At 55.5% G+C, this 21,699-nt stretch overlaps 3 protein-coding genes across 3 annotated transcripts; 1 reads left to right on the top strand and 2 right to left on the bottom strand.

Annotated features, from left to right (window-relative positions):
* Nucleotides 1-3,354: 3,354 nt before the first annotated feature.
* On the bottom strand, nt 3,355-7,117 carry tsr2 (TSR2 ribosome maturation factor). Its single transcript, XM_052083990.1, has 5 exons — nt 6,975-7,117; nt 6,257-6,347; nt 5,891-5,982; nt 5,152-5,310; nt 3,355-4,277 (listed from the first exon to the last, which is right to left on the bottom strand). Exons 1-5 carry the CDS (start codon nt 7,068-7,070, stop codon nt 4,167-4,169), a joined length of 549 nt encoding a protein of 182 aa, XP_051939950.1. The 5' UTR covers nt 7,071-7,117; the 3' UTR covers nt 3,355-4,166.
* A 1,632-nt stretch (nt 7,118-8,749) lies between these two features.
* On the top strand, nt 8,750-14,711 carry tgfbi (transforming growth factor, beta-induced). Its single transcript, XM_052079349.1, has 17 exons — nt 8,750-9,041; nt 9,257-9,355; nt 11,069-11,133; nt 11,301-11,458; nt 11,566-11,730; nt 11,793-11,939; nt 12,018-12,159; nt 12,234-12,446; nt 12,509-12,646; nt 12,749-12,888; nt 12,957-13,093; nt 13,159-13,289; nt 13,454-13,578; nt 13,650-13,752; nt 13,822-13,901; nt 14,030-14,057; nt 14,141-14,711. Exons 1-17 carry the CDS (start codon nt 8,926-8,928, stop codon nt 14,200-14,202), a joined length of 2,049 nt encoding a protein of 682 aa, XP_051935309.1. The 5' UTR covers nt 8,750-8,925; the 3' UTR covers nt 14,203-14,711.
* b4galt1l (DP-Gal:betaGlcNAc beta 1,4- galactosyltransferase, polypeptide 1, like) lies at nt 14,664-21,336 on the bottom strand. Its single transcript, XM_052079350.1, has 6 exons — nt 20,631-21,336; nt 19,345-19,580; nt 18,846-19,033; nt 17,199-17,321; nt 16,282-16,386; nt 14,664-15,748 (listed from the first exon to the last, which is right to left on the bottom strand). The coding sequence occupies exons 1-6, from the start codon at nt 20,881-20,883 to the stop codon at nt 15,619-15,621; spliced, it is 1,035 nt and encodes a 344-aa protein (XP_051935310.1). The 5' UTR covers nt 20,884-21,336; the 3' UTR covers nt 14,664-15,618.
* Nucleotides 21,337-21,699: the final 363 nt, after the last annotated feature.

The following is a 21,699-nucleotide window of genomic DNA, read 5'->3' on the forward strand; positions in this document are numbered from 1 at the left end:
TTGACCAACCCCCGGAACCCCGGCCTGTTATAATCCACCCTTACGCGTACAACGGACCTTACCTGGATGGCGACCCGGCATTGTCCAGGGATGCAGGTGGGGAGGCCTCCAACTGCAAGCAGTTGTGCAAGCTGCTGTCCAGGAGCGCAGGAATCATGATCTTCTTTTGCAGGATGTGCCGTCTGCAACAAGGGTGTTTAAATCGCCTTCAAAAAGGCGCCCCTTGAGGAATGTGCGTCAAAGAGAAAGATGGCGCAGAATTCAATGGAATTTGTTTTATCACGTCACCCCTTACAGTCAAGGTGTCATATCAAATTCGAAATTATCACATTCGGTCATCACAAACTGAATAAAATATGAGTGAAAATGACAAAGTCAATGACTAAAAAATGACACAAAATTAATAACTAAAGAAATAACGTACCTAAAACATACATTTAAACAAAATTTACATACTTCCCGAGTGCCGCAATGAATGCTGGGAAGGTATAGTTTCCAGCCCAGCATTCCGAGACCTATGTTGTTAATCCACGCAGACCATTCAAATATAGAAATGCATACAACGCAAAAACTTCTTAAAATACATCGTGAAGATTTGAAAATTTCTCAAAATGTCATTTAATTTTTTTTCTCCAGAATATCATTAAATCGGTAAAAGGAAAAATGACGGAAGCCATTTTAGATTGAATGTAATGGCGACTGAATTGCTCCCAGCATGCTTTGCGGCACTAAGAATCGAGTTTAAATGCATGTTTCGTGACACTTTTTTTCTTATTTGTTTTGGATACATCATTGATTCAGTCGTTTCTTCTCTCTTTTCATCATCAGCTCAGATTGATTTCAGTTTGCTTTCATAAATGCGTTTAAAAGTGGTACCGTGAGTGTACTGGAAAGTTGGATTGGAGGGGTACAATACTTTCGGGAATGCTCCCACAATGCTTTGCTGCACTAAGAATCGCTTTTAAATGCGTTTTGTGACAATTATTTTATTTGTTTTGGATACATTTATTCCGTCGATTTTCCTTTTCATAATCAACTAAGATAGATTTCCGTTGTTTTTTTTAGTAAATTCTCCAACCCTGCTTTGTGGCACTAAAAATCGCGTTTAAATGCATGTTTTGTGACAATTATTTTCTTATTTGTTTCGGATACATCACTTATTCAGTCGTTTTTTTCCCTCTTTTCATAATCAACTAAGATTGATTTCAATTTGTTCTCATAAATGTGTTTAAGGTGGTACCGAGATTGAACAGGATGTTCAGACAAGATGGGTGCGATGGCGTGGCGTGTCCACCGGAGGGAGACACATTCAGACCTTCGGAGATTGTGGCTTTGTTTTTTGGAAGAAAATTCAATAAACGAGTTGATCGATGTAAGCACGAAGAGACAAAAAGCAGGTGAGACGACAGGGCAGAATTGTTTCTCATGCCCTCATCAGTTTTGTGGCTGGTATAGGCTCCCCAAACCGGTTCGACGAGCACAAAGCGCACCTTCGACGATTCAAACTGTTTGGAAGGGTGCGATGGCGCGGTGTGTCCACCAGAGGGAGGCGCACACACAGGCCTTCGGAGAGTGTGGCTTTGAGGTAGATCATTCAACATGAGTTGATACGTGGACGAATTTGGAATAAAAACCTAAATCATCCAACAGCTAGTCGTATGACAGCAAAGAATTCTTTGCGAATGCCATTGTTTTTGCTGCTGCGAAAAGGCTCCCAAGGAGGTATCAACGAGCAGAGGGGAAGTCCTATCCAAAATGGAGGGGTGCAATGGGGCAAGATCTCCACCGGAGGGAGCCATATTCAGGGCTCGGAGATGCTGGCTTTTCTTTGATTTAAAACGATAATTTAGTCGATGAAGTTGATAAATGGAAGATTGAAGAGAAACAAGCAACCGACTAATTCAACAGCTCGTGATATGACAGGGCATTAAATTAGTTAATGGGGGGTCCGGTCACAAAATTGCTACTTCTCTTGAGCCTTTGAATTACATCCAATTAAAAAAAAAACAGGCAAGGATTGGGGCAGTTTTCATAGAAAATGCATATTGACCATAGATCTTGATTTTTAAATCGAGAATGTATAATACAAGCATCCCTTTCGCAGTCAACACTTGACGTGTTTATCATCAATTCCTGCTGAGCTGTATTTTGTTCAATTCTAGTCCAATTAATTTATTCACGTCCCTTCTTATATTGATCATCGGCAACGCCTTCATTGTAATCACTATTTTGTGATCAATTCACCCACTATCAAGTTTCAGCTGCAACACACAAGCATTGATGGTGTTTGTGTTGATTTGGTTCAACTTACCAAAGAGCTCAAAGTTGAAAGCTGCTCGAGACGGTGAAATGCAGCAAAATCCACAGCGTGAGCAAGTTTCCACATGAAAGCATTTTCACTCCTCAAGTGTCAGAATCGAACACGGTAATAGTGACACGAAAGCGCCTAAGAGAGCAACCCCAATTTGAGCCACTCCAACTTGAAAGAAAACATGTCATAAAGGTCACCTATATTTGCTGGTCATAAAGAAGTCTTCTGATTCAAGGAACGAGCATGACCCAAATCAATCCGTATTAAAAAATAAAAGCCAAGCAAATCCTGTGCAATCTCGTCACAATGTTTTCGCAGATTGGCCACCGCACTTTGGTTCCAGGAGCTGCGGTAACAACTTTAAAATGCCCCCAAAGTTGTCCACTTAAGTCCGACTGGAGTCAATCAACTTGATTCCTTCCCCGCGGCCGGCTAATCAAGACAAATCATACCGGCTGTGTGCTGCAAAAACAGCTCGCCGCGCCTCTCCATTCTCTCGGCTGCAAGAAAAGGATTTTAGCGCAAGTCTTATCATGTGTGCATTTTATTTTCAGCGGAAATGTGCCGTATATTGGCAACAATCATCCCGCTTTGTGCCTGCTACTCGGAGCCTTTAATCCAGACATCGTATTTGATTTTTTTTTTAATCTGCGCAAATCTTTTTTTTAAGCAGGTTAAAGTTTTTTTTTAATATTGTGCTCTGAGTTAATGTTGGTAATCAGTTTGAATGCAATATTTATTGATTTTGTCGTTTTATTTTTCAGTGTTGTATGGTTTGACATTTTTATCGTTTAAGGATTTAGTTGTATTTTACTAAAGCTATTCTTTTTAAGTTGGTCCATGTTTCCTGTTTGAAAGTGTTCTATAACTACACTTGAGTCCGACATATTCATAAGAATAGTGTTATGCAAAGGTGTATTTATCACAATTTCATAGACAAGTGATGCCATTTTTGGGCGCGAGATGTTTTCTTCTCTCTGGGGGGGCGGGGGGGTATGACAGAAAATAACTGAGAAGCATTGTTGTAGTATCAATAAAATTTTTATTAAAAGCCGCACCTACAAAAAAAAATTCAATACTCATTGAAGGTGGTCAGATTTTGTTCTATTTTTTTAACTTGCCCGTATGTCACATGTATTTATATTTTTTCCTTTTCCCTGCAACGTGAACAGTAGAAGTCCAATCCTCTCGAATCCAACCCTTGCGGCCACGAAGCTTAGGGTGCGCTCATCCGCAAAATACATCATCGATGGCCAGATGCGCGCTCCGGTCCTTGGGAGATGACTCACAATTGTCCGCGCATTGCAAAGAGGTCAAGCGTGTCACCGCGCTCTCTTGATATTTGACTCGCCGCTTGGAAACACGACGCATAAAGTGGACATTTCTGGCGATGGCAATCATTTAGCCACAAACACGCTTCCTTCCTTCCTTCCTTCCCGGCAATGCCGCAAAGTCATTTGGAGCAAAGTGACATCGCGACGCTTCATCTCACGTCAGCAAAATATTTCCACCTCCTCCCGCCTGGCTCCCCTGTCAGCATGAGGTGAGCCCCAACAAGCACGACCTTATCCCCCCGCGCTTGCGCTGACGTGATGTCGCGTCATCCCACGCCGCATCCGCGCGGAGGCGGCTCACTTGGCCGAGCCGTGCCGTTCTCACGTCGAGACGCTTAGGCCGTGTTGACAAGTATAGCAAAACATTGGATTGGACGAAAACACTTGAATTGGGTCGCTGCAGCGTGAAGGTAGCCTATAAAGTGAGAGTCAAGTGACCGCTCATGATGACGTCACACCTCAACGTGCGCTGCCAAGTCCTCAAAGTTCAGAAAAGCACAGGTCAAAGTTCATCTCCTCTGTTACTTCCTCTTTCCAACCAGAGTCCATCCATCTTCGTCATCATGAGGAGGAGGAGGAGGAGGAGGATGTGCTGTATTGGCTGACGCACACTCCATCTCCATCTCCATCTCCTAAACACACAACACACACGCAAACACACACTTATTGCTCGTGTTGCTCAAAGGATTTTGAGACAAACGCACAGAGGAATTTTGCTGTTTGTTTGCTACTCAAACCCACTGAGCAACCAGCTCATGGACCAACACCCCCGAGGAACCTTGGGACCGTAAACACTCCTTTGTTTGCTTCTTTTTTTTCCCATCATGCACAAATGGTCCCCCCCCCCCCAAGGGTCACGGGATCCACTTGATTTCAACGAGCTCATCTTGAAAATAACTCCAGTCATCTATTGCAAACCTACGAGGAGGAGATTTTCATCAACCGTATCGCGGCCATCCCGAGGACGGCTTTCGGTCCCGCTGGAACACACATTTTTCAAAGTATTCTAACCCTGACGTGTTGCGGTGTTTCTTTCCTGAAAACGGAATCAATCTTTTCGAATCACTTTGGATAACAGGCAAAGTGTTTTTAACTGTATTTGACTGCAAGGTGGAGTTAAAACAAAAAACTAAAAAACTAAATGTCGGTAACAAAGCTGTTGCTCTGACTCTGAAAAAAAGCCCGCCAATAAAAAAAACGAATGCAATGAAGATGGATGGAGAGGCGTGCGGCCAATGTGGTCCACTTGAACAATTTGTTGCGTCAAAGTGGGAAATTGCTCACCACTTGGCTCTCAGAAGCAACGTTAAACATCAAACCTCTCTTCTCAATCAGAAACCTCCCCGTAGCGGGAGCGAGGCCCTCAAACGTTTTCCAGACGGGCGCGTCGCGCCCAACACGCAGGACGGGGGGGCGGACGGACATGCGGCGGGGCCAACAGGATACGCAAAGATTTGTTAGTGCCAGCCGGAATGCCTAGGGAAGACAATCGGCGCGCGAACTCACCTGAGTTGGGCCGTCGCTGTCCGAGTCCGACTGCCCGGGCGGGGCCGCGACCTTTGTCCCGGGCGCCTGCTTCTGCGTCAGCAAGTGGATGGAATCCGACAGTTGCTGCAGCGCCCCCTGCTGCCACTGACTGAACATCCGCATGAGTTGGACGCACATCTGAGGACACACGCAAAGCGCACATATGCCGGCATTTGTAATCTGCCAATGCTTCGCGGACCTTTCCGAGAAAGCGCCCGGAAAGAGAGAAGTACCGAGACAAAACAGGAGCGTGTCGGGACGCGGCCGTCAACGCGACTTGCCGTCTTTGCAATGACTGCGCACGCGTACGTCACATCGTCCGACAAGTCCAGCGTGTCTTCAACGGCCCCCGCCCTTTGAATTGTACACACCCGGGTATCAGATTGCCAAGAAATGCGAGGGCGAGTGGGGAGATCCTCAGGTAACCTAACGCATCCTCCTTCCCCCCACTACAATTGAGTCTCCCGTCTCCTCCTGCCGATGTTTTATTTCTGAATGTCTCATTGATAAACCCGACACATGCAGACACATAATGCACGGGAAAAGGGGGGGGGCGGAGAAAGGGCAAGATTGATTTCACTCGTTTGTTTCAAAAAGGGAAACTTGCACGTGAGATGAGTTCACCGCCGACAAAGTCAAATCAGGCCAGCCTTGAATTGTTTCACTTTGGATGATGAGGGCAGAAAGCCGTCGCCGAGAGTGCGACGGAGACGCATACCTGAGGTAGACTGCCATCATCCACTAGGGTGTGAAACTCTTGATCCATGAGGGTGCCGATGAAATCTTCCACTTCATCTTGCGCCAGATCGGCTGACGGCACCAAAGACAAAAGGACAAAACGCATTGAGCGGCCCCAAATCGGCTGGCGCGCCGTCGTCGGCCAGCGAACGTCGCCAGCGAACGTCGCCGACTCCGACGACGTCGCCTTTGACCAGAAGGCGCCACGTCTGCCGGCAGCTCCCAATTTCACGCACGGGAGAGGAAAAACATCTTCGGCAACCGGGGACGCTCCCGTCGGCCGTCGTTGTGCAAAAGGACGTCGCCGGCTGAGCCGTCGGCCCGAATTAGCTTTGGACATACTTACGGTTGTCATGGAAGTACTGCTGGACAACATCGGCCAGCCAATGGGCTTTCTCTTGGCCGTAGGCGCCTCCAAAGCCGTTCTCCACCGCAATCTGAAAGCAGCCATTGGCGGTCAGTCGCATCGCCGCGCCGAGACACCCGTCGATGCCGCAAAGCCGCCACGTCAAACGTGCCTCCCGTGGCTCGCGCACAAGGAATGTTTGCGATTCGGTCACCTCCTACCACGGCCCGCGTTTCTTATTTTTCCAGTCAAAGGCGGCTCGGGATGCGCGCGCGTCTGCTACAGGCTACGTTTGAAGCCGTGGCGTCCATTGTCGACAACAACAAAAAGCAAGCCAACGAACGGCTCCGGCTTCTTGGTCGACTTCCCCGAGCACGCCGAGTAGGGCTGGAGCTGTGCTCCTGCTCGTCGGGACGGACGCGCCCGTCCGCATAATGCGTTGAGGGCTTCGCTCCGGCTTCGGATTGAGAGCGGAAGTCGGGGGATTGGCGTTGCTCTTTTCTCGCGTTCGCCCGCGGCCACCTCCCTTTCTCGAAGGAGGAACAACGGACAATGGAGTAGAAAGCTCCGAAAGCTGCGTTCAAAGCGACGCGTCGACACGAGCCACGCGGCGGAGACTCGTCGATGCCCGCGCGCGTCACGGGGCCATCGACGGCTTCGCGCGCACCCAAACCCGCCTGGAATCGTCAACGCGTCGGGACGAGAGTTCGGGGTTCACCTGCAGGGCGGGCCACGCGCGCAGAGTCGCTCTCACCGCCTCGGCGAAAAGCGCACGCGAATCAGCGGGCGCCGCCATGTCTGCCGAGTCAGACATCACCAATCGATCGCGGTGAGCCGATGTGGCTCAGACACAAAAAGTCGATCCTCTGCTTTTCCGGGCGGGACAGCAGCGCCCCTCCGGTACCTGACTTTGACACCCCTGCGTGAGAGTCTGGTAACTTTCCACTTCCCCCCTCTCCCCCCCACCCCCCCAAAAAAATAACACATCAGACATGCCCCCCGCCCCCACCACGCCTTTCCAGACTCCAGCCCGTTCCAGTGGGCTCCTGAGCAGCAAATTTGTAGCTGCAAGAGATTTGGCTGTCCCGGTCTTTTGTCTTGTCATCGAGTACTGCAACTGTTGCAATTGTCACTTTGATGACTTGGTTCTTATTTCGCTCGTTTGGGTTTTCAACTTTGATGTGTCTCGCTGTGCTAGTTGACAAACCCGCCTTGGGACAAGGGCTGGAAAACTGGCACGTATGCCAAGTGTGGCGCAATGGCGCTGTTTATTCTTGTGCTGATCAATGGCCCGCCGTCCCGGTGAAATAAATACATCAATAAATAACGTGCACGTGTGTGTGTGTGTGTGTGACGGGGAGCGGCAGACTCATTTGGAGCACGAGCATATGCGCTTCCGCCCGCAAGTTCTCTCACGCGTACGTCGAGCGGTTGTGGCCGCAAGCGCCATTGTCGCGTCGCTTTCGGCTGCGATTCGGGTGACCTGACGTCGGGGCTCACGTGACCCCGCGCGCCGCCTCTCCGCTCGGCCGCAAACCAAACCCGACTCGCGGCGCTTCGGTTGCCGGGGAGATTTCTCAGGCGCGGCAACAGTTTTGTCACTTGACTGTCAAATATGTCGGCGCCGTCTCCCGATTCTCCCCCGCGCTCGAGGGACGGACGGCCTTGCTACGTTGCGCGGTGGTGGTGGACCCCAAAAAGCAGGCGCGGGGTGTACTTGAAGAAGTGTATTGATAAAACACAGAAAAGGAAATCGTAAACAAAGTCATGAAGACAAAACGAACCCAAAGCAACAAAGAAACAGCATGGGAGAAACTAAAAAGTCTCAAGAACCACAACCTGAAGCTGCAACATAACAATGAAGTAAAAAAAATGCCGCAGAACTGAAAGTTCAGAAATTCAACGCAGGACATTGACGGCAAAGGGAGCTTTGCTTCGCGTCAAAGCGAATGACGACAGACGAGGCAAAATCCGACTGAACGCTTTGGGCCAAGCGGCGAGGACGATCCTTCGAGACCAAGATGGCGCGCTTCAACAAACGGATGACAATTCACTCGGTATATTGCTACTTTGGATTCTTTTTGTCTCGTTTGGGATTTGCTTTTGTCTGTGTTGTCAAGTCCACCCGGCTCGTCCCTCTTGCCTGCTTTTTGGGCTCCGCCGCCACAATATGTGGCAACGTGACATATTGCTTTGATATTTTCAAAGGTTGAAGTGGCCCCTTTTCGGGATGACGCTTCGTGGCGGCTTTTTTTCCGTCCCACATTTCGTCTTGGCTTCAGATCCGCTTTGAACCCCGAGGCGGGAGGCGCGCCGAGAGCCTTAAGACGGACGCGGTCGGCGGGAGGGAGACGCACTTCAAGCATGTGTCCCTTCTGCTGGAAAAGCTCAAGCGTGACCCCCCCGCCCCCCCCCCCCCACCACCACCACCACCACACACACGCACGCGCGCGCGCGAACGCCCAAGTGTGGAGGACAACGAGTGAAACGTACATCGGACGCCGCACAAGCGCAAGTCTCCGCCCAGTGAGCTGCGGACCCCCCAATCCCCCGCCCCCAAACTCCTCGGGCATAAAAGTGAGTGAGCAGAAGCGGCCCCGCGAGAGCAAGTAGGGGAGAAGCAAGCCGAGAAAGCGTCAGAAGAAGGCAAGAGAAGAAGACGAGCGAGAATGAAGTCGCCTTGGCCGCTCGCCTTGTGCTTTTTGGTCTCGTGGAGCTCGAGCGTCGCGCGCTCGCCGTACCAGGCCGTCCTGCAGCACAGCCGCGTCCGGGGGCGCCAGCAAGGGTGAGTGAACGCTCTCGATTCGGGAAACGGGCCTCGGCAAAGTCTCGAAGAGTACGCGCCGGGCGGGGAATCCAAAGTTTCCGCCAGTTAGCGGATAGGCCAAAATGGGCTCGAGCGCTTCGCGGACGGAGTTGCTTTTCCGAGAGCGCTGCGCCGCTCTGCGCTCCGCCAGCCCGAGGAGGTGAAACGGTGCTTTTGTGCGTCGCCCCCTGCAGGCCCAACGTGTGCGCCATGCAGCAGCTGCGAGGCGGCGACAAGAAGTACTTCGCCAACTGCAAGCAGTGGTACCATCGCAAGATCTGCAACCGGCCCACGTAAGTCAGCCTCCCCGACGCCACTGCCGAGCACCGACGCTCGAAGACCGGAGCGCGATCGCCGCCGGCGCCCGTGAAATCGACCCGAGCGGAGTTCCCAAAGAAACGGACATGAAGAAAAAAGCCCCCGCCGCTGAATCACGATCCTCGTCGTTGTCAACGTAGTTGTCAGCGGCTTCTATACGCGCGGTGCCGAGGCGGCGGCGGCGGCGGCGGCGGAATTGCCGCAGCGTCAGAGCACTTTCACGAATGGACTCGAGCGGCAACGGCTTCGGACCAAAGGAAAGGTCGGGAACGGTCGGGGACGGTCGGGGAGCGCTCTTCTCGACCCCCAAACGTCTTTCAAAGGCGATGCAGCCCAAACGGGGCTCCTTGCCCGAGCTTCCCGAGCCGTTCTCCTCAGGAGCGGCCGTCAGCGTTCGTCGCCGCTCAGCTTGGTGCCTTGCGACCCGAAATGCGGAGCCTTTTCTTTTTCATGAATCTTGCACGCGTGGCCGTCGCCGCGCCACATTTGCCCCGGTTGCCGCGTGCTTACTCGGAGCTCCGCTGTCCAATATTCTTTGGCCAAACTCACTTCAAAGTACTTCAAAGTGAGCAAAGTCCTGAAAATTGAGGATTTTATTCTGTCCCTTAGCACTGGGAGACAAAACAAATCCTGACCAGACAGCGAGACAGACGGGCCAAGTGCGGAGTCCTTCCGCCGATGAAGCCGCCCCGCCGGTCACTTTCGGCGTCTTCGTTCTCGTTTTTTTTTTTCCTTTCTCCAAGTGGCTACTTGGGAAAAGTCGTTTGGGCGGCTGAGTGTTTTTTGGATGAGGTCAAGGGAGCACCGAGCCAAGGGCGGCCTCGGTCCCTCTCCCGCCGGTCTTTGCTAGCGCGCGAAGCCGGCCCGTCGCCACGCGCGCGTCGTTTTGGGCCGGCGTCAAAGAGGAAGTCGGCTTTGTCGAAGACGGCGCGGGGGGCTTTGTTTTCGCGCGTGGCCGTTTTCATTTGCGGCCGTCCGGTTTGGCGAGTCGAGCCGCCTGCGCCGAAGCGCTCGGACGTTCCGCGAGGAAGAGTCCCGACGGACGAGCGCCTTCCACGTCACTTTGGAAAAGCTATTCGGGAGGGCGTCGCTTGCTGGAGCCGAAGCAAAGACCGACGCCAAAGACGCCTTTTCAGTGGCGTGCTTGAAACTTCCTTGGGCTTGTCCTTTGCTCGCTTTTCTTGGCCTCCCCGGGCGAGAGGCTTTTTTCCCTTGTTGTCTTTTCAATGTTTTGTGCTGCGGGCGGGCGTTTGTCTCCACATTCCCAGTCTCTTTACGAGGGCGTTTATGATGGAAATCTCGACAGGAAGGAAGGGAGGAAGTCAAGAGCCAAACTTTGGGGCCGAGCGTCATCCCCGGGCAGCTGGATCGGATCTTTGCGCTGATCCGCTTCCTCTGCGAGGCGCTCGTGTTCGTCTTCTTATGACAGACGCGCGCGCGCACCGTGACAACGCACAAAAACCCGCGTCGCCTTTTCTAACAGCGTGATGGGGGGGGACATGAACGACTTTTACGAGCAGGCAAGAATTTCCGTGTCTGCCGAGGTCGATGAGGTGGTCTTGTGTAAAAAATGTTTGCTTTGGTGGGGGCGGGGGGGGGGGGTTTGAAGGAGAGGTTTGTTCCGATGGCGAGAACGCGGCGGCCGTGTCACTGAGCCGATGTCTGTCGTTGATGTGTGGCCGGCGCAGGGTGGTGACGTACGAGTGCTGTCCGGGTTACGAGAAGATTCCCGGGGAGAGAGGCTGTCCCGCAGGTATGACCTTTGACCTCAAAGACAAACGCAGTCTGCCGCATGCGCCCCCCCCCCCCTGGCACCTTCAGCCTCCTCAAGTCGGCGCTGTTAAAAAGTGACTTTGGCCGTTTTTGGGTCGCCCCGGACGGAGGCCGCTGACGGGAGGGGTTGTGGCGTTGCGTCCGCAGCTCTGCCCCTGGTCAACATTTACAAGACGGTGGGGGCGGTGGGCGCGTCCACCACCAGGATGTACGCCGACAGAGCCCAACTGAGGGAGGAGATGGAAGGCCCGGGGAGCTTCACCTTCTTCGCTCCCAGCAACGGGGCCTGGGCCGCGCTGCCCACCGTCAGTGCTCGCCGCTCGTCCGACGCGCGCGGCGGGGGAGGGGAAACTTCTTTTGCTTCTGTCCCGACTAACGGGGACGGGAGGGGGGTGTGCGTGCGTGCGCGCAGGAGATCCTGGACGCGCTGGTGAGCAACGTGAACATCGAGCTGCTCAACGCTCTCCACTACCACATGATCGAGCGCCGGCTGACGTCAGAAGAGCTCCGGCACGGCTCCTCCTTCTCGTCCATGTACCAGGACTTGCACGTGCACGTGCAGCACTACTCCAACGGGGTAACGCGCGCTGGCGCTGGCGCGCGCTCGCTTGCGGGGAAGAAAACGCCGCTGTGTTTCAGATCGTGACGGTGAACTGCGCGCGTCTGATCAAACCGGACCAGCACGCCACCAACGGCATCGTGCACGTGGTGGACCGCGTCATCACGGCCGTTTCGGGCAACGCGCACGCGCTGGTGGACGCGGACGACGAGCTGGAGACGCTGCGCGTGAGTGCCGGCTCTCGCGGGACGACGGGACGGCTCGGCGCGCTGACTTGACTCTTTGCTCCCCGTGCCGCCTTGCAGACGGCGATCGCCGCCGCCGGCATGGGCGGCCTTTTGGAGGGCGAGGGTCAGTACACCGTCTTCGCCCCGACCGACGAGGCCTTCCGGAAGATCCCGCAGGAGACCCTGAGCAGAATTCTGGGAGACCCCGTGTCTCTTCGAGGTGAGGGGAATCCATGTACGTGCAACGGCGGAGGCTTTGGCCCCGCCCCGCCCCGCTGACGCCCTTCCTTTCAGACCTGCTCAACTACCACATCCTGAAGAACATGCGCTGCGCCGAGTCCATCGTGTCGGGCACGCCGATGGAGACGCTGCAGGGCGCCGTTCTGGAAGTGGGATGCGACGGAGACCGGCTGACCGTCAACGGGAAGGCCGTGGTGGTGAAGAAGGACCAGCTGGCCACCAACGCCGTCGTCCACTACGTGGATGAAGTGCTCATCCCGGACTCGGGTACGCCAGCGCTAGCTCGCCGCTCCGCCGATCGAAGCCAAACCCGACAATGTGTCGCGCAGCCAAAACTCTGCTGGAGCTGGCCCAAAGCTCCAACGTGGCCACGGCGACCAGAATGTTTGCGGAGGCCGGTCTGAGCGCGCGGCTGAAGGGCTCCGAAGCTCTGACGGCGCTGGCGCCCTTGGACGACGCCTTCACAGGTGAGCGTTGGAAGATGCAAAGTCGCTCCATCCAGCCGTCACGCCCAGATGCCTTCCCCGGAGTTACCGGCGGTTGATTTTGGCTTTTCTATCCGTCGGCAGGGGGCCGGACGAGCGGCGACGCGCGCCAGGTGATGAGCAACCACGTCGTCAAGGGGCGGCTGTCGTCGCAGTCGCTGTATCACAATCAGGAGCTGGAGACGCTGTCGGGCGTCAAGCTGCGAGTCCTGGTCTACCGAAACGTAAGGCGCGGCGCCCCTCCCTCGGCCGTCCGGCGGCTCCTTGACGGACTCGTGCGCCGCCCGCGCAGAACTTGTGCATCGAGAACGCCTGCCTGGCCGCCCACGACAAGACGGGACGCTACGGAACCCTGTTGACGGTGGACAGCGTGCTGACGCCGCCCGCGGGAACCCTCATGGACGTCTTGAAGGCGGACGAGCGCTTCGGGTGAGTGGCGGCGCCCCTCCCCCCCCCCGGGGGGGCCGGACCCTGACGGCCTTTTCCTTGGGCAGCGTTCTGGTGGGCGCCATCCAAGTGGCCGGGATGACGGAGCTGCTCAACCGGCCGGGCGCGCTGACCTTCTTCGCGCCCACCGACGCCGCCTTCGGCGCCCTGACGCGGCCCGAATTGGACGCGCTGATGCGTGAGTCCCGCTTTTGTGCCTTCTCGGCATCCCGGAGCCTCCGCAGCGCGTTTGCGCCCACGCGTTGACATTCCGGCCAAACATTTGCGCTGGGCCACTTCCGACGGGACAAATATTTAGGCGAGCGCGCAAATGAGCGTCGACGGCTGCTTGTCTTTCTCCAGGAAACCGGCAGCAGCTGTCGGCCTTGCTCAAATACCACCTGGGGGAGGGGCTGGTGGTCAGCGGCGGCGTGGGCTCTCACACCAGGATCCGGCCCCTGCTGGGCGACAAGCTGGAGCTGACTGTGGTGGGTGGCGGCGCCCCCGGCGCGGGCTTCGCGCCCCTCCTCTTTGTTCAACGCCCCCTGTCGCCCCGCAGAGGAACTCCACGGTGTTCGTCAACCGGGTGCCGGTGGCCCGCGCCGACCTGATGGCCACCAACGGCGTGGCGCACGCCGTCGACAGCATCGTCAAAGCGCCGCGTGAGTCCCGCGCCGTCCCGGACGCTCGTTCGGAGCGACCGCTAAAGACGCCGTCCCCTTCGCCCGCAGCTCCCAAGGCGGACCCGGAGCAAGCGGACGGGCCGCCGGCCGCCCTGGCGCCTTCTTTTTCTTCCGCTACCTCTTCTCTGGTGAGAATCGGCGACGACGCGTAAGGAGCGTACGCTCCGCCGTCGGCTCGGTTTGTTGAGGCTGACGACGATGTCGGTGAACTCGAGTCGATGACGCCGTCCGTCTCTTGTTTTTGTCTTTTGCCCAGCGCTCAGAGTCCGGGAGCTTCAGGGACGGTGAGTTTCCAAAGAAAAAAAAAAAGGAAAAGCATCATCTTGCCGTCCAGGCGGACTTGACTTTTTTCCTCTTCTCTTTGCAGACGACCTTTTCCAGAAGGTCATCCAAAGTCGCTCCAGCAGGACGATGAACACGGCACAGTGACATCACCGTTTTCTCGTGAAACGTTTGCCGGGTTAGGCTACTTTGTGTCGTTTGGTTTTTTTTTTTTCCTTTCCGCTGGAGTTGACTTTGAGCCAAAATGAGCAACCGGTCCAAACCGAAGGAAGCTTTGTCTGCTATTTAGCATTGTTGCTAACTAGCTTCTTATCATCCTTCACTCGCTAACGCTTGCGCTTTGCTAGCTCGCGCACTAACAAATGCTAATCGTCACCGAGACAAAATCAAAGGCGCTCTTTTGGATGCCGTCCACGCAAATGTTGTCGAAAGGAATTCTGCGGAACGCGCTTTGGAGCCGGACTGCTTTTTCAGTCCCGTCAAGACGCTGTTGATCACGACGCTGTGTTTTTTTTGTTTTCTACAAGTGGTAGGAGTGTCACGGAGTCACGCTCCGGGGCAAAGTGTTCAAAGTCAGGTTGGCTTTGGTTTTGTCAAACGTGTCAACATTGATCCCATGCTTTTATTTTGGAAGAAAACAGGAGTCCACTTCAAAACGGTGACCAAAGTGCAATGATTGCGACGACAAACGTCGCCGCTCGGCTCCTCCGTCAAAGTCAAGAAAGCGGGGCCGACCACGCGCACAAGTTCAAGTAAACGCAGACACAAATAAAGCTGATCAACAATCAATAGTCACGCCGCTTGGCGGAAGGACACTTGGAAGCCATCGCCTCTCCGTCATTCGAGGTGATGGCGAATCACCGATGCGGCTCGCTTTGAAAAACCGGCGAAGGCGCGTGTCGAGATGATTAAAGCTTGCGAATAAACGACGCTCGTCGGCGGCTACGTTCGCACTGCGGCTCAAGGCCCACCTTTTTTTGGGGGGTCCCGGTGTGACCCGGACCGTTCGCCGACAATCGGACGCCAGTCGGATGTTTTCAAATGCCACCCGGAAAAAGGCTTTTCACGCGCCGACGCATTCCGCGCGGGCGGGGCACCAACGACGTGAACGGCCGGCGCTTGTCTGAATTTCATAGAATATCACGTGGACATTTGTGGGGGCGATGAAATACGGGAGCGCATTTGAGCCACGCGACGAGCGTGTCACAACGTGGACGTGAACCGCCACGTGGGAAAAAAAAACGAGGATTCACATCTGGAGTGGGTGTGACACCAGGCAGTGTGCACGTAGCCGATATGACAAGCGCAAGTCCTCACACACACACACACACTTAAAGCTGATCAATGCGTCCCGGGTTTTCCTTCATGACCCGCGTCAAACAAGACGCTCCGATTGGAGACTACTTTGCAATCAAAAAGCAAGCAAAATATCAAAAGGAGGAAAAAGATGGCTGGCGGATCGATTGATGGATTGATTGGATTGATTGATTGAGAGGGAGCGGCAACCGAGTAAGGGCGACTCTTGCGCGGCGAAAGCAAGGTGCGGCCCGGCAGGGGCGCTCCTCAGGGCTTTCCGATGTCCACCGTGATCTTGGTGTAAAGCGCCAGCGCCTCCTTGGAAACCAGCTTGTAGGAGAGCGAGTTGATGCCGTCCTTGTTCATGGTCTCCCTGGTGTGAGCGATGCGGTCGAACCTGACGTGACCACAAACAAAAACACAAACGGCCAGTCAGGGTTTCGGAGGCGCAAGGGACCGCGACGTAGAAAGGAGAAAAGGCAAAAAGATGCAACGAGGGGGGCGGCGCGACCCACGGTCCCCTTTTAGGCGCGGGACAAGACGGAAACTTTCTCCCCCCCCCCCTCGCAACACCGTGCCAGGTTTTCCCTGACATGACTGCAGGGGGCAGTTCTGGTCAAGCGCCGTCAGCAGGAATCAGCGAAGTCCTGATGAGGATTGTCGCAGACCGCAGCGGGCGAGCCGCTTTGGAGAGGTCTTGTTGAGGGGCGGGCCCCTCGTCCGAGCGCACCATCGGCGCCGCCTCCGAGCTCCGGCCACATTTGCCGTCATCGAAGGAGATGACCTCGACGATTTCTTTAGTTTTTTTTTGTTGTCCCCACCCCCCTCCCCCGAGTGGTGGCTCGCATCCCCGGAAAAAGATGGGGCGCTTTGTAACGGGCGCGGAAGAGGGACGGAGCAGAGCCAAAGAGGAGGAGCGTCTCGCCGTACCGCTGAGGGTTGGGTTCGTTCTGTTTGTCCCTCTCGTGGCGTATCATGCGGCACTTGCCCACCTCGCCGCTGGGCCTGGAGATGCTCATGCCCTTGGACGCCAGCCTGCCAAAACAAGATCGCACGCTAACGACTGGCCACATCCGCGGGAAGCAAAGCACACGTGTCAACGCGGCCGACGATACGGCGCCAGATCGGGAAGGGGGACGCGGGCGCGCCCGAGCCGGGCCCGGCGGCGTCGGCACCCGGCTCCGACTTTTGCCGCGGGAGACGACGCTTTGATCCGGAAGGAGCTTAGTGCTGAGAGGAGACGCGCTCGACGGTGAGGGGGGAAAAAAACAAAAACAAACGGGACTCGACTGACGGTGACGAGTCCAACGGCATAAAGCGGCAAATGATTCTTTTGCGCCGGCTTGAAAAGAGAACCGGCTTCGTTTTCCACGTTTGATTGTTCAATTCCTTGGTGATTTGCTGCTTTGCAAATGACTTTGGTTTTCATCCGCTAGAGGGCGCTAGTGCACCCAAGGAGGAAGCGACTGCCGTCACCGCACCCTGTGACCCCGGAAGCAAGCCTTGCTTTGCTTTTTTTCTTTCCAAAGAAAAGAGAATAAAGTGTAATTGCACATCCGCGACAGCAGGTGGCAGTGGCGCCACCATTGCCAGATATTAGCTCGCTAGTAGGTGGAGGTGTTTTTTTCCTTTTTTTTTTTGCACGGAGCAGCCCATATGAAGTGCAGGAAACAAAGCCGCAGGAGACAAGATGAGGATGAGGATGATTCGGTTTTCAACAGGGATGAAAAGAAAGGCGGGCAGAGAAGGAAATAACGGAGGCTTCACCACGGCTACGGCCGAGCAAAGAGCGCTGTGCCGACTGTCGAAAAAAAGCCCAATACATCGGTGAAACGCTACGTGCTCACCTGTTGTAGATGTCGTCGTCCTCGCCCCCCCAGCCCCAGTAGTTGTTGGGGAAGCCGTTGATCTTCAGGTACTGCTCCTTCATCATGGACGACACGCCGCCAAAGTACTGCTTGTACGGCAACCTGCGCGCAAGCGGCCGCACGTGAGGAGGGCCGCGAGGGGCGCTCGGCGTCCGGGCGCGACTTTGGCGAGCCGTGGACGCGTCCCTCCTCCCGGCCGGCGAGGAAAACGGTCAATCGCCCCCCCCCCCCCCCCCGAGTCTTCGATGCTTCGAATTGAGTTCAGCCTTTTGATCCGGCCCTCCATCTCATAATATATTTGCATAATATATTTTCTGGTTCTCGTGTGGCCCTATGCCCAAAATAATTGCCCACCCCTGCTCTAAGCCCCGGTCAGGGCGCGCGGCACACTCGGTCGGGGTGGACGCTTTTGAGGAAATGCGTCAATTGCCACTTTTCCGGCAGACGCAGCACTTTTGGTTCACTTTGGCGCATTTTCTTCGACTCCAGCTTGACCGGGCTGAAAAGAGGAAATCGGCGACGCAACGGAGCACGCTGGAGACTTCGGGGCTCGCTCGTGATTAGAATGCGCCGAAGCGATCCGATCCGATCCTCCAAAATCAAGCAAGGACAAGCGTGCCGATCATCCATCCGAATTACGTGCGAGCGAAAACCCTCAAGTGAAATCCGACGCGACCCTTCAAAGCCATTCTCGTATTTCTGGCCGGCGAGACGGCTCCGGCAAGTAAGCGCTCCGGCATTGCCTCGCTCGAGGCGGGATTTGCATACGGCGCCCGACTTGGGACGGGCGCGGCGAAACGCAAAGCAGCAAGTGGACAAAGCGATTGGCTTGAGGCCGCACGGCTGGAGTTTGCAACGGTATTCCCACGAGAAAAAATAAATAAAAGTTTGCAATGCCTGGCATCGCAAAGCATTGTGAGCTGACGCCGAGTTGTTTTCACCGCTCATTTCCTCGTTCGGGCTGCGGTTGGCCTCCGGGAGCCATTTTGATCGGACGATACTGGCCAACGTCGCCGTCGCTGGAGAAACGGGTCAACGCCCCCCCTTCGAATCAATCCGCTCGGTTGTGAGCCCAAAGCTAATCCGAGGCGAATAAGAAGATGGCGAAAAGAAAAGATGATTTCGGTGGACTTGGGGACCAATGGACCGAAGGACTCGCCCTTGCGCGGTGTGACAAAATCCCACGGATGGAACGGTGGAACGCAGAGCGGCATTTTGCCACGCGCCATGCTAGCTTCACATCAAAATAGCCCGCGAGAGGCGGTGGAAAGGAAGCGCGCAAGCGACCGAGCGGCGCGCAAGCTAGCCGGCAGTGACTTTGCGGATGGACTCGGCAAGATGACTTTCATTCCATTTCGAGTTTTTAGCAACCGTGAGGAACGGAAAGCCGTTGGCATTCGTGGCGAGTATGATCACAAAATGATTTCCCCAAAAATACATTTACAGGCTTATCATCCTGACATTTTGTTGAAAATCGTTTATCCGTCCCTATATGGCTCTCACTGGAATACAAATCTTTTGCTTTTATGGCTCTTTGTCAAGCGCTCATCGACCGGCTCAACCGACTGATTCCATTTGAGAGCCGACGGGAAAGGCAAGTGAGGCGACGGCGGCGGCAAGTCTGACCTGAATCCGAACTTGTCCATGGAGACGGACAAGTGCCTGGGCTGGCCGAAGCACTTGTAGATGTTGCGGTCGTCCATGGGGATCAAGTCCACGTCGCTGAAGACAAAACAGTCGTAGTCGTACTCCTTCATGGCCTCCACGTAGCCCACGTTCAGCAGTTTGGCTCGGTTGAAGATCTCCTCGCCATCCTGCATCCACAAACACGCTGAGATGGCCACGTTGCCGCCCGCTGCCGCGTGGGGGAGATATGGGGGAGTTTTCCATCCGCGGGGCCGGATGGAAAAGCGGGCGGGGGCCGGAGGCCCGGCCGAGCGACGGCCCGCGTCGCCGCCTTCACAAAATCATTCCGCATCCGCGGACCCGGCGTGAGGCGGAATCGACTTGACGGGAGAAAACGTTGGCAGCCGCGCGCCTCATAAAAGCGTGCTCAAAACAATCAATCGATGGGGTCCCTTTGGATTTGGCCCCAAACAAAAGACGGCCGGGCGCGGACGCTGACCTGGTTGATGACGTAGACGCCGTAGTCGAGCTGCTGACGCTGCAGGATGGGGTGCAAGTAGTAGAGCCAGAACTTGAGGTGCTCGTCCCGCTTGCGGAAGGGGATGACGATGGCCACCTTCTGCAGCGCCGCGCAGTCTTTGGGCTTGAAGCGGCCGCCCGGCCCCACTTCCGGGTTGGCCTTGCTGACCGCGTCCAGGCTCACCGCAACGTTGAACTCCACCCGCAGAGGACCCACTGGAAGCAAAGGCAACGTCAGACCGGGGCGCCCCGTCGCCACGGTAACGCCCGCCAGACGCCGGGAAACGACGGCCGACGGGAGGCCGACGGTCAGGAAAGGCGGCCGCGGTGGTTCGGGGCTTTTCGTGACACCGTTTCGGGTCAGTTTGACTCGTTCCTCAAATTCTGTCGAATCGCTTTTCCAGCGCCTTTCTTAGCATTGATTGGCACCGATTTCTGCTTCATTTGAGTCTTTCCTCAAAGGTACGTGGAAAGTGGGGGATTCAAAAGTCAATCAAAGCCACGCGGGTCACGCTCAGTATTGTGGAGCCAAAGGCCAACGTCCAGTCCGGGCCAATTCGTCGGGAGCCGTCTCCCGCCCGACTCCGCCGACCCCCATTCGGACCGGCGGCTCGTCGCCAGGCATCGGAAAAGCCCGAGACCGCCATCGTCGTCGATCGAATGGGGCGCGCTGGAGTCGGGAGGCCCAAGGTGGCTCTCGATGACCCCCAGTTCCCCAACCCCGCTGTGGGTTCGGCTCCCGCCAAACGCCGTCGACGACCACTGGAACCGAAGCGTCGAGACGAGAAGCATCGCGGTAAAAGCGTTCCGGAGACGCGCGGAGGCAACGTCGCGCGCAAAGTGGCACCGGCCGGCGCCGTCCGAGCACGAGACGACAACTCGCAAATGAGCTTCGACCTCCATTTCGCCCGATGGACGAAGCGGAGCGAGGCTGGCGACGGGAGCAAACGCTCGGCCTCGTCTTCTCGGCTCACAGCGTACCCGCAAGGCTCACCGAATCAACAAGCAACCCACCGTGAACCCACCAAAACGAATCTAGAAAAAGGACCGAGAACGGGTTACAAAGGAGCCCTCCCCACCCCAGAAAAAAAAATTGAGACTGCTCGGAAAACCTGAAGTGCAAGCTTAGAAACGACGCAGATCAACTTTCAAACAAGTTCAGAAGAGGGGGTGGGGGTAGGAAAAAGTAGGAGATGGCGGGGGGGGGGGAGTCAAACTCCAAAGTTAAAGTAGCAGAAGTTGTCGGAAGGTGCGGAAGTGGCTGACCGAGCAGGGGTGACGTTTGCGGACATGTCTTCAAGCGTTTGTCGTCTGGCGCTTCGGGTTCCGGGGCTCGGCTGGCGGCGGGCGCGGCGCTCCCGGCGTCGGTCTGCTGGTTCTGGACGAAGCCCAAGCGGATGTCCAGAGAGCGGACGTAGAAGAAGACGGTCACGGACATGTGCAGGAAGCAGAGCAGAACCACCAGTTTGCACGTTCGGTGGAGGAGGTTAAAGCTGAGCGACGGCTCGGTCGAGGCCATCGTGAGGACGCTTTGGGTTGCCCCCCCCGTACCCCCCCTCGCTAGCTGCTCGCGCGGCCCTCCATCTCTCAGGTGGACGTGACGACGCGAGCCGAAAGACGAACCGACACCGGCGAATGACGTGTGACGTGGGCAGCTCAGACGCCGTCACGCTCGGTCGTCGTCACGTTAGCTTTAGCCCCGGGAGCTTCCCGGACCCGCGTTCGCCAAAACAAAAAAAAAAGGCTTCGAGTCAGCCGTTTCTAGCCAAACGAAAGGCCCAACCGGCCCCGGAAGAATCTCGCGCTCACGTCACCGGTCCAAAGAGGCTGAACGGGACGCGCGGCCACCGAACGAACTGGACGGCAACTTTCGAACAGTCCCGAAAGTCCACAAAACTTCATCAGCCGCCAAGTCAGAAGACCGCACCGCTGAGTTTCCTTTGACGCGCTTTCAAAATAAAACATTGTTTGCGGTACATCGGGGATGTTTTTTTCCCCCGCAGTGCCACGCGTGTGACTGCGACAATCAGCCGCACTTCCGGTGGATGTTTCAAACCAAACTTCACGAGTGGGCGGACCGCGTTTACTCGCTTCCAACTCCCTTTCCGAGTTGTAATTGGATTTGGATCAACGTTATTGTCAAATGTACCGTATGCGTAACATAGAGCACAGATGAAATTTCTTCCCTCGCAACATCGAACAAGAGGAGCCGCTGCGGGTGTCCGCGAAATCGCCCGCGTACCGACAAACCTTCAAACTCGCGCCTCTGCGCGACTTCCTGGACGATTTCAAAAGGAAACGCGTCCTTTGGAATGTGGGAGAAGCCGCCCCCGAC

This window comes from Hippocampus zosterae, chromosome 1 (assembly GCF_025434085.1).
Source record: "Hippocampus zosterae strain Florida chromosome 1, ASM2543408v3, whole genome shotgun sequence".
NCBI lineage: Eukaryota > Metazoa > Chordata > Actinopteri > Syngnathiformes > Syngnathidae > Hippocampus > Hippocampus zosterae.

What these genes read in the sequence shown, in the direction of transcription:
- tgfbi (XM_052079349.1), top strand. Translation starts at nt 8,926, where the DNA reads ATGAAGTCGCCTTGGCCGCTCGCCTTGTGCTTTTTGGTCTCGTGGAGC. An exon ending in GGAGAGAGGCTGTCCCGCAG is followed by an intron (nt 11,134 to 11,300) that starts GTATGACCTTTG and finishes TTGCGTCCGCAG; the next exon opens with CTCTGCCCCTGGTCAACATT. An exon ending in CTTGGACGACGCCTTCACAG is followed by an intron (nt 12,647 to 12,748) that starts GTGAGCGTTGGA and finishes ATCCGTCGGCAG; the next exon opens with GGGGCCGGACGAGCGGCGAC.
- tsr2 (XM_052083990.1), bottom strand. Translation starts at nt 7,070, where the DNA reads ATGTCTGACTCGGCAGACATGGCGGCGCCCGCTGATTCGCGTGCGCTT. An exon ending in GCGCGTGGCCCGCCCTGCAG is followed by an intron (nt 6,348 to 6,974) that starts GTGAACCCCGAA and finishes GGCTGCTTTCAG; the next exon opens with ATTGCGGTGGAGAACGGCTT. An exon ending in GCAGTACTTCCATGACAACC is followed by an intron (nt 5,983 to 6,256) that starts GTAAGTATGTCC and finishes TGGTGCCGTCAG; the next exon opens with CCGATCTGGCGCAAGATGAA.
- b4galt1l (XM_052079350.1), bottom strand. Translation starts at nt 20,883, where the DNA reads ATGGCCTCGACCGAGCCGTCGCTCAGCTTTAACCTCCTCCACCGAACG. An exon ending in GCGTCTACGTCATCAACCAG is followed by an intron (nt 19,034 to 19,344) that starts GTCAGCGTCCGC and finishes TTGTGGATGCAG; the next exon opens with GATGGCGAGGAGATCTTCAA. An exon ending in GACGACGACATCTACAACAG is followed by an intron (nt 16,387 to 17,198) that starts GTGAGCACGTAG and finishes TTGTTTTGGCAG; the next exon opens with GCTGGCGTCCAAGGGCATGA.